At 31.9% G+C, this 12,115-nt stretch overlaps 1 protein-coding gene across 7 annotated transcripts in view; it reads right to left on the minus strand.

The window, feature by feature from the left end:
- LOC143226670 (kynurenine formamidase-like) overlaps nt 1-11,740 on the minus strand; it is a 30,168-nt gene extending 18,428 nt beyond the window's left edge. Inside the window, exons 1-4 of one of the 7 annotated variants that reach the window (XM_076457943.1) lie at nt 11,508-11,740; nt 9,417-9,478; nt 7,893-7,983; nt 5,479-5,583 (exon numbers count right to left, since the gene is read on the minus strand). In XM_076457943.1, coding sequence (XP_076314058.1) covers nt 5,479-5,583; nt 7,893-7,983; nt 9,417-9,431 — 211 coding nt within the window. In that variant the 5' untranslated portion in view covers nt 9,432-9,478; nt 11,508-11,740. Of the gene's footprint in view, nt 1-5,478; nt 5,584-7,892; nt 7,984-9,416; nt 9,479-10,173; nt 10,923-11,001; nt 11,388-11,434 lie in introns of those variants that run through there. The other 6 variants (XM_076457942.1, XM_076457940.1, XM_076457944.1 and 3 more) reach the window with 6 other exon arrangements.
- Between the last annotated feature and the right edge of the window lie 375 nt (nt 11,741-12,115).

Raw genomic sequence — 12,115 nt, forward strand, 5'->3', positions numbered from 1 at the left:
TGAAAATACAAATGTTTAGTCCAAACAGCATAAGTCTCATAAAGTTATATATTTATCATTTTTATTACATTGACTTTGCATTGAGACAGTACACATGTACTCATTTTACTGCATCCAATAATTATTAATACAAGACTTACCTGGTCTTAGCTGTGGTTTAGTAGACTAGTGTTAGGAATTATACAGTAACATTTAGATCATTATGTATAATATATTATTACTATTTAGAAATATATTATGAAACATTTTTCTTAACAATTATCTCTTATAGCTATGACCTCTGAACTCTGTTGCTACTGGGCATAAGTTATTGAGCCTTTAAAATTTCACATGTGGAGAATATCAAATTTCTTTAGGGTTTTTTATATATACAATTGAATAACTTAAAAATCATAAATAACTATACTGACATCACAGAATTCCACTGTAATTTATTAAGCTAAGTAACTAAACTGTATTTAAGTCTTTAAAAAGTATGAAACTTTTTTAACCTACGTCCTTGAAATCTTGCTTTGAAAGAACAAGGAGGACTTCTAACATATTAAAATGGCTGAGGAAACCACTACAGGGATATTATAAGCTGTTCATTGGTTATTCATGTCATATATTGTAGTAAGAGTATATAAGAAACCATTTTCATAACTGAAAACGGGTAAAGGGGGCCACTGTATTTGATTCAGTACATAAACCATATCTCACCAAAATAAACAAATATTAGGTTCTTATTTTATATTATAGCTCGATAATATTAGTAATTTGAGTTCCCAATTTATATAAAACTATATATTTAGTATTTTGACATCACAAACATCTAATTTTAAACAGTGTTACAATCAACATACCATGTGACTTACTAAAATCTATATTTAGATGTGTTCTTTTAATATTTACTTTTAAAATAAGAAATTAATTCATATATTATATTAAAGCTTGAATTATAATCTCAAATACTTGTTTAATTTCTGAAATCTCCAACATATATTTCAAAGTTTGTTTTCAGTAGAACTTTATCTTCCATCTGTTATATACTCTAATCTCACTTGATGTGAGATCTGACAATTCAACAGATCTCATAATCACCATAAAAACTTGCAAAATGAACATAAATTATGATTTTTTTCATTCCAGAATGACAATGTATTATAACACAAAATATTGAGCCTACATGGCTTAAGTTTCATAACATTATACATTTATATATTACTTTTATTATATTGACCAATCAGCTGTTCATCGCTAATGCAGAAGTTACAAACATGCAAGGCATGTGCATTCATATTATGATGTCCAAAATATAAAACTCACCTTTAGCCTTCAAAAGAGATGTCTTCACCATGTTTCAATGGTCTAGTATTTTGTAAAAATACTAATAAAAAAAAAAATAAAATTTTGTCGTTCTTGGTTGTAACGATGGCATGATGATAAAATATGTATGATTGTAACCCGAGTGACACACAAACCACACATTGGTGCATCGGTACCAGATAAAAGGAAGTGGTGAGTTAAAAAACTGTGACCAATACATAGCCAAAACAACTTCCTTCCTTTGATCTTTACAGAAACAAGATGGCCAAAGAACTAAAGAAGACTTCATTTAAAACAGCATATTATCTTGCTGATCACTCCAAGACAATTGCTAACTGGTGTACAGTCAGGTTTTGATAACTGGACCAACATCCATGTATGGAACAGGGATGGTGGTGATAGAGCCAGAGCAGATGGACTTTGTGACTCTGTCAGGTAGCTCATTCCCATGAATACCAACATGACCTGGTATAAAAAAAAAAATGGACAGAGATAAATGATAGAGAGAGAATGAATTCCCTATACAATCTTCAAACCTCAATCAGATTCTCCTTAACTCTTCATTTTCAAGAGAAAACAGCTTCAGGGATTTCAGCCTATCCTCATATGACAACCACTGCATCCCAGGCACCATTCTCGTAACCCTTCTCTGAAACATTTTCAAAAATTTGATATCGTTCCTAAGGTAGAAAGCCTAAGAGTGAACACAATTCCAAATGCAGCCTAACCAGTGACCTATTCAAACAAATTATAACCTCTTTAATCCTGTAATTCAATATATCTGTAGATACAACCTAAAATCCCATTTGCCCCACCATTAAAAACAAATTGTTTGGATGACTTTAAAGACTGATCAACTGTTGCACCAAGATTCCTTTCTTTCATAATTTTATTAAATTTATTCCTATAGAAATAATACAATTCAAATTATGATAACCCACAACATTATTTTGCATTTATTACAATTAAAACTCATCTGCTATTTATTTTTCCAACTCAATAAACGATCTAAATCCCTTTGTAAATCATCAACATCCTCTTCACAGCCAGCAACAACCAAGCCTCTAATATCATCTGCAAATTTAAATAATTTATTGACCATTCCTTCAGAAAATAAGAGAGGAAAGGTCCTAAGACTGAGCCCTGAGGTACACCCAATTGTTATATTAATCTAGTTTGACTAAATTCCATTCATAACAACTTTCTGGTTTCTTCCATCCAGCCACTTTTCTATCCAGTTTCCTAACTTATCCCCCATACCTGCAGAGATAATTTCTTACAAGCCTTTTATGTGATACTTTGTTAAATGCTTTCCAAAATTCCAGATATACCAAACCTACACCCTTACCTTCAGCTACACTGCCAGCCAAAATCTTAAGGCCAATGAACATAACCAAAAATATGCATTTTTGTTAGACTCAACCACTTATTTGATTAGAGCTTCAAAAGATGAAAATAAGAAAAGGAAAAATAAAAAAAAACTTTTTTAGCATTTAATAAGGAAAATGTGAACACTATGAAATTAGTCTAAATACTAGCTGGTCAAAAGTTTAAGACCATACTGAAACGAAGTGTTAATTGGTAAACACGTAACGAAATTTAGTCATTTATGTTCAAGCATTAGCGTTATCAACATCTCTCACTGACATATCCTGTGTTACATTGGGTAAAAACATGGCAAAGGCTAAAATGTTGACAAAGTTTGAATGTGGCAGAATTGTCGAGCTGCAAAAGCAACTTCTCTCCCAACGTGCCATCGCTAGTAAGATTGGGCGTAGTAAAACTGCTGTTGAAAATTTCTTAAAAGACCCTGAGGAACATGGAAAGAGAATTATGCTGGCGTTGAGCAGGAAAATTCCACAGGTTGTCCGGGCAAGACACCAGCCGATTATTGAACCACATTGAGGCCCTTATGGATGCAGAATGCAGCTCAAGAACAATAAGGTGGCATCCATGAGAGAAAGGCTTTAAAAACTGTAAACGTCTTCAAAAGCCACACCTTCTTCCACATCACGAAACAGCTCGGTTAAACTTTGCTGAGAAACACCAAACATGGGACGTAGAAAACAGGAAGAATGTTTTGTTCTCTGATGAGGAAAAATTTAATCTGGATGGTCCAGATGGCTTCCAACGTTACTGGCATGATAAGGTTATCCTACTGGGGACATTTTCTGCATGACACAGTGGAGGACGTTCCATCATGATCTGGGGTGCTTTCTCTTTCCATGGAACAATGAAGCTTCAGGTTATACAGGGGCGTCAAACAGCAGCTGGCTACATTGGCATGTTGGTGAGAGCATCCTTATTGACTGAAGGCCCTCACTTGTGTGGAAAAGACTGGATCTTTCAGCAGGACAATGGAACAATCCACAATGCCTGCAGGAAAAAGGGAAAAGGGCATTTTCATGGCAAATAACATGATTCTTTTGGACCATCCAATGTGCTTGCTCGAACTGAATTCCATTAAAAATGTTGAGGATGGATGGCAAGGGAAGCCTATAGAAATGGACGTCATTTCCAAACAGTGCAAGATCTTTGTGAAGCCATCTTCACCACTTGGAATAACATTCCAGCCAGCCCTCTGCAAACACTTATATTGACCATGCCAAAGAGAATGTTTGAAGTTAGTTGCAATGACGGCCATGCAACTCAATACTGAGACCTCTTGTTAGGCATTTTCTACCCTGTTTAGGACTTCTTTTTGGTATGGTCTTAAACTTTTGACCAGCTAGTATTTAGACTAATATCATTGTGTTCACATTTTCCTTATTAAATACTAAAAAAGTTGTTTTTTGTTTTTTTTTTCCTTTTCTTATTTTCATCTTTCGAAGCTCTACTCAAATAAGTGGTCGAGTCTAACAATACAAAATGCATATTTTTTCTTCATGTTCACTGGCCTTAAAATTTTGGCCAGCAGTGTATAAAAGCCACTTCTTCTTCCCTAAATATTCTATCTCTATTAAATAACCTGTAACCCTGTATTTCAAATAAACTCCTGTCATCAAAATCATCCACTTTTAACCATGTTTCAGTTAACCCCATAACATCAAAATCTTTCATTCCAACTGTGCCCTTAAGTCATCTGTTGTATTTCTTAAATTTCTAGTTCTACAATAATAACAATTTAGCTTATCCTCATAATTACTTCTATACTCATTTCCTGTGCTAAACTTTTTTCTGCCTCTTAATCTTTTTGCATTTAGTTTTACTGGCCCTCATCACTGTCTAGTCCTAGTTTAAAACTTCCCTTACAGCAAACAGACTTAACAAACAAGCCAGCCCTACAATATTTAAATGTAAACAATCCATTCCAAAAATGTTTATTCCACTGAACTGATCCCACAATTCCATCCAGTCTATCCGCTCATCCTCACATAGAAGCCTAAGCCTTGCATTTAGCCCTATTGACTTACTAATAATTTCATACCCAGAATTATAAGCAGTATCCCTCACAAAATTAAGTTGTTGTTTTTTTAGTTAAATACCTATATCTAATAGGTATATATAAAATAACTATATAAAAACAAGTTATTCAATTTCAGTGTTCTTAAAACATAGAACGGTAAATAAAAAATTATAGAGAGAAAGAAATAGAAGGTCCTTAGTTTAGATTCTACCTCGTCAATATTGATAATTGGAGTTCCTAATTCATGAGAAACTACAAAATTTGTATTTCTACATTATAAACATCTAATTTGAATCAATGCCTCATTCAACGTACAAAAAAATTCAATATTTAGGGTTTATTTTCTAATACTTACTTTTAAATTAAGAAATTATCTAATGTGTCATAATACATCTTGAATTATAACCTACAAATTGATACCAAACTTATTGACACGTGTCCATAAATGGTAGTTTAATAATATTTTGAATGAGAGTCAACAAACATGAAGTGACGTGGTTTTTAATCCATGACTCATAATAATAGAGTTAAAGTGTCTCAAACATGAAAGTTTCAGAATTTTCTGATGCTCTACTGTAAACATTATACTTCTGTATCTACGGTAGGTCTGAACCACTTTTATTGTACACAGAAAGTTCTAGTTAATATAATAAATATACAGACTTTAATCGTAGTCTCTAAACTTCACTTAGAATTTGTGAAATTTCTGAAAACTGGTTACATATGAGTTATCAAAGTTTGCCTAAACATTAATATAGATGACTCACCTGCTGGAACTTTATCTGCTCCAAATATATCAAGCTTTTCTCGTTTACCAAATCCATAACTTATCCCTAACTGACAAGGAATCTCTTTCTTCAACCTTTCACTTGCTAGCAAAACAAGAAAATAATATTAGACAATGTACTCTCAGTAACCACGCTTTTACAACATCTTGTAAATATGAGTTTGCCAACTGTTATGTTATCATTGTGTTTATATACTATACAAAGTTACACATAATTTCCTTGCTACTACTGCTGTTCAGTTTGGTTATACATATTAAACCACTTAAGGTGTTATTTCATGTACAGTTTTAACCTAATTAAATTATAATTAAATAGTTCACCTACACTCTGCCATCAATTGTAATACAGGTTCATGAACTTTTAATGATGGTTATCTGAATCATTTTTATTCTTTCAATACTTTTAGAAATATTTTAAAGTTAATTTCACAAAAATAAATTTCCATAAAAACTCAATTCTGCTTAAAAGTGCCAGATAAATCACCCACATTCTTTGACTAATTATTCACCTGGCTATTTTAATTTTGTTTGTGCCATTTCTATTAGTTTTTAATCCTGGAGGGTCTTAATTAATACAATCACTGTGTTAAGTGTCACTCTTTGCCTTATGACTAAATATTTCTGTCATATGGTAAATGGTGTGTACGTAATATCCATTCTCTACCTGTCCATGTATCTATATAAATATAATAGTACTGTCTGTTGTGTGTCCACTTAACTACTTATCTATATAACAGTACTGTCTTTTGTATGTCCATCTAATTACTTATTTATATAAATAACAGTACTGTCTGTTGTATATCCATGTAACTATTTATCTATATAACAGTACTGCATGTTGTATGTCCACATAACTACTTATCCATATAACAGCACTGTCATTTGTATGTCTATCTCACTACTTATCTGTATACATATAGCAGTACTGCCTGTTGTATGTTTATGTAACTACTTCTCAGGCAAGCAAAAGCATGTATATTCACAGTAATTTATGTTAAAACAACAAAATCCACAAACTAACAGATATAATGTTTCTGGTAGTCTTGATTTTTAACATCCTCTGGGGGGTATTTCTTGTGATGCTCCACCCGACTCCAACAGGAAGTTCTGCATCCTCTAGTAGCATAACCATTTCACAACAGGCTTGATATAATATACACAAGTTTATATACCTATTGGCACTTTTTAGTAAAGATTACAAGTTTTTTGCATACAAAAAATAATATTTTTCATTGAAATATTTTTACTAAAGATTTGTTTGTGAAAATATTGGTCTGTTTGGTAACAAGTTTGAGTGAAAAGTGATTTCATGTTATGATTTTAAACTATTTTTCATCCCAAAAATCTCAAATATTATTTATGTAATCTCTAAAACCTCGAAAATACATTACAAATGTTTGTTTTCTGAAAGACTTTATATTGTATGTTCTTTTCTATACTCTAACTGTGTGGGGTCTGTCACTTGGCCAAACTTGTAACCATCATAACAGAATAGGTAATAGGTTATGTTTGTTTCATGCTACATGACTACATGTTTAACATGAAAATACAAATGTTCAGACAAACCAGCTTAAGTCTCATAATGCTATACATTATATTGACTCTTTTGTACTGTCTGTTGTATGTCCATGTAACCACTTATCTATATAAATGTAACAGTACTGTATGTCCAGTGTGACAAGGTGCACATACACTCATGTTACGTGTCCAATAATATAAAATTTACCATCAGTCTTCCCTGTCTAGACTGTGTTTTAGTGGACTAGTAGTTTGTAATATACAGTTACATTTCAATTATTGTATATTATATATTACTACTATTTAGAAATAAATTATTAAACTTATATTTTTTAAAATATAGAAAAATAAATAAAAAGTAACAATTATCTATTTTTGCTATGACCTTTGAACTCGAATGTTACTAGACACAGGTTGCCAAGCATTTTAAAATTTTGCATGTGGAAAACACATGTTTGGAATGTATTAAGAATTACACAAATAATACTTGAGATATTTGGGATGAAGAACAGTTTCTTTTTAAATCCCACCATGAAGCCTCTTTGAACTCAGACTAGTAATGAAATACTCTATTTTCACAAACAAATCTTCAGTAAAAATATTTCAGTAAAAATCTGATTTTTGCATACAAAATACTTGTAATCTTTACTAAAAGCCTACCAAATTTTGTGTAGATGCACATGCTCTATCAAAAGTCATAGCACAAATACTTGACATGTGCAACTGTGGATAGACAAAAGCGTTAATCTGTACACAAATGCTTCTGATCAAATGGTTATGCCGACTAAGTTATTTGGTATTTTCCATACATTCCCAATAAATTATAAACCTTTGTTTCATGACAGATAATTCAATATTCAACCAAAATTGTTATACCTTTAGCTCCTTCACTGATATAGGTTTGCATAGCATTTTCTTGAGGAAAGCGATGAGACCACAAGACTACAGAATACTGCTTTTCAATCTCCTGATGTGTGATTAAATACACAATTTGGATAGAAAAGGATAGTCATTAAAAATATAACACTAATGTTAATATATTTATCAACATTGTTTTAATTTTCATAACAATTTCAGACAAATACTTACACAAAGTAATTATTGTAATTATTTTGTACTTCAAAGATTTCTCGACATTCCTTGTGTTTATAAAAATTTGTTTGAAACTTCAATTACACGGAAGTGGATGTTCAGAGTGAAATGGAAAAGGTTACACATAAAATATTTTCAAGGTTTTTTGTTAATCGGATTGGGCAGAACATTTTAGAATGAAAGACGTTTGGTTGAAAATTATTTTGAAGGATATAAACATTTATTTAAGTGTAAAAATTTATAGCCAGCACATGAATCTATTTATTGATCAGTTTCTTGTTCAACATGGAGTTTTCTTAAATTGGTCATTGTATTGAAGAGTCTAAAAAACTTGAGTGGGGTCTAATATTACTTCAAATTGAAGGAAATTCAACTTTAAACTGACTGTGAGTATACCTTTACTTATCACATACTATACCTCCACTAGAATGACCGACGAAGACCTTCAAAATGCCAAGATTCTGCCATTGGTTAAGAATGAACTGAGTACTAGTTTAGTTGCAACTAATCTTGCAAGTCATATGGTTTATTTGATGAAGTTCGTATCTTCAAGATGATAAGACAGCAGTCTGAAGGTACCTTGTAGCAATTATTCTTGTCAGCAGTTAAGAACTTGCTTTCAACTGCCTGGATTTTTGCTTTCACTCTATCTATCTAATGACATGATTACATTTGCAAAGGTAGCAGAGCATATCCCTAATGCTAATCCAGAGGTTGTTCTCACAATGTGTCTAAACATTAAAGTGAGAAGTTACATGAAGTCATGAGAGTGTTAAGCTTTCCACTTATTACAAATGCTTGTGAATGCACTTCCAAATAAATTTAGTAATTAGCAACTAAAAGAAGCTGTTCTACTGTGTTATTAATTAAATAATTAAATTTGTTAATGGAAATTGTAATCCAAACCTTTTCTGACATGAAACCCCAAGCAGTAGTGAGAAAAAGTAACCATGTGGATTGTGCCAACAGACAAGAGGTAATTGGGTAGACTGCATCCAAAAATAAAATCAGACAGAGGTGACTACCAAAACTAGCAGGACTGGAGACAACAAGAATCACAAAATAAAATTCATGGGAAAGAAAGATAAAGTAACAGTGAGGAAAATGAAACAAATAACTCGAGTGACACCACTGTGACATAAAAGAAACCACAAGCTCAGAAAAAAAACTACAATTAAACCTATGACTCGTAATTTCACTTAAAGAAAATATCCAAAGTAGAAAAGGGAATTATAGCAGAACATTTTCTAAACAACCAACGTTTTCAGAAACAATGGAATTAAAAAAGGCACCATAAATGTACTTAACCTCATCCAAAGGCATGGCTGTAACAGTATTTTAATCTTCTTGTTTCTCAGTTTCAGTGACACCTGGAATAAACAGAAAATAACCAATCGTATGAATGTGGTTCCATCTGGCTAACTCCTGAGAAATTTGAAAATCTAGCAAATTATTTTGCTGAACTTATCAAACTACTAATCTATACTTTAGCAGAATGAAAATGAATTGCATCTTTACAAATAATGTATTTTCCTGAAAGAATAATGCCATAAAAACAAGCAATGATTTCAAGTTAACTTTTCTGAAAACAGAACAAGTACAAAAACCTGAAACTTTAACTTTATGTTGTAGCTTACAAGAACATAAATTTGTCTTACATCAGGTATCACATAGATCTTGGTTGCAGTGAAACCCAAAGAAAACAAAATGCTTAATTTTGCTCTCAGGGTTAAAAACATCAAAATATTTAAACAATAATAGTGACTAGTTTTATTTTTGCTAGTTAGAGAAAAGAGTATTCCATAGACTATGTTTAAAGATAAGCTACTTAGTGTAGGACTCTGTTAATCAATATTAATGTATATACAACAGATTAATCCCATATTCAATGTTTACAATATTTTAAGAACAGTTTGAATTATTTTGTGATTTTATTTTCATGGTATTATAAAAATTTTCAATCATTAATTTCATAATATTCAACATTAATTAACGAGCATTCATAAGCAAATTACAATGTTAAACGTAATTTTATTTCTTGAATGTTATATTTTGTTACACTTACCAAGTGCAGATAGTCCTCATGTAGCTTTGCGCGAAATTGAAAACAACAACAAAAACAAACAAAACACATACTTGTAGTATTCACAAACTAAACATAAAAAATGCACAACTTCAGACCCATATGAATGGTGAACTCTTCAGACTGTTAAATTTGCAAAATTTTTAGCGCTTACATTGTGCATGAATATTGATTGCCCTGAAAGGGGCCCCGATAAGTTACTCTGGCCCTTGTGTATCATATACACTTAACAGTTGTTAAACCAAAATTTCAAGGAAGGAGGAAGTGGTTAACGAAACCTGACCCTCCCAGATATATAAACATCTTCCCAACTGTATATACCCATACAGAGAGAGAGAGAGAGCAGACAATACACTTGCAATGTCATTTGAGGCAACTTAACCTAATTAATTTCACAATTTCAGATATCGGCATAAATTAAACTTAGTTTTTAAATCTTCACATTTTCATACACCTAAAATTTTCACACATAAATAACAGGGTGCTTGCAAAGAATTTCTCCAGTAACATATCGGACATTTGAGACGCATCCATTTCTTGTATAGTTGCTAATTCAATATTTTATGTTTTGTTGTTCACTTATTTGATCCATAAACAAGTCTAACCTATAATGATGTTGAAGACATTCTAATTAATATTATGATCAAGAACTGTAACAACTTTGAGTTATTAACTACACTATTACAAATGGATGCGTCTAACACCCGATATGTTACTGCGGAAATTCTGTACAAGTTTCAATAAAGGCAACTAGAGTAAATTACTTAACAAGTTAAATACAGTATAACTAACATTATTACTAGTTAATACCTTTCAAATACAACAAAAGAACAACAGCGGATTTTTTTTTTTTCTGGCCAATAAACGTAACTATTATACTTTACAGACGAGAATGTGAAGTAAAATAAACTGTAGTTCTTCCAGTCTTAGCAACGAGTTCAAATCAGAAGAATTTTAAACAATTACTACACGAGTTGACTATTACTACTAGTATTAAGCAGTCTGCAATTTCAAAGTTCAACTTCGAGTTCAAAAGCTACTTATTTGTAATCTGTTTGCAGATCTGTATCCATACGTTGAAGTATCAGTACACATTTTGCATTATTTTCTTGAGAAACTAAATATCGGCTCATTAAAATTAAATGTTAAACGTTATTTATTTTTAGCAATAACAATTAATATACTTTAAAAATTTTAATTGTGAAAACGTAATATATTTAGCGAAAAAAATGGAATACTCAACAGAAGAAAATAAATTCTCGATGACGAGAAACCCAATTTAAATAAAAATGAAAAACAGAGAACAACGTCTCCACCTTGGTAGGCCGTCATCAGGTCAAGAAAAACAGAGTTTGTAACTGACCGTTGACGGACACACGTCTCAGAAACGAAAGTATAAACGGGCAACCGATTGTAGGGAGCGTTGCAGGTGGATGTTAGGTTATTAATATTTGTTTAATTTCGGTCTTAGGTATTGTATAAGTAGGGCTTCTTGCCAATAATTTTATGACACAAGTTGAAGGACAAGCAATCAGCACAGCATTACATCCACCCCTATACTGGCACAGATATGTAGACGACACGATTGCGGGATTCACATCTGCAGAACACACACTTAATTTCTTCAATCACGTTAACTCTATTCACCCCAACATTAACTTCACATGTGAACGAGAAGAAAGCAATCAAATATCATTTCTTAACCTCAAAATTACATGAACCGATACACAATTTAAAACAGAAATCAACTGAAAAATCACCCATACTGGACTATACATTCCTTGGGACTCAGCTCATGAAACAAAACAAAAACTCAACCAAATAAAGAGTCATAAAGCTACGCTAACCAGATAAAATTAACAATGAATTAGACAAAATAAAACAATACTTCATCAACATCAATAAGTTTCCTCCACAAACCGTA

The sequence above is a fragment of the Tachypleus tridentatus genome, chromosome 9 (genome assembly GCF_004210375.1).
Source record: "Tachypleus tridentatus isolate NWPU-2018 chromosome 9, ASM421037v1, whole genome shotgun sequence".
Classification (NCBI taxonomy): Eukaryota; Metazoa; Arthropoda; class Merostomata; order Xiphosura; family Limulidae; genus Tachypleus; species Tachypleus tridentatus.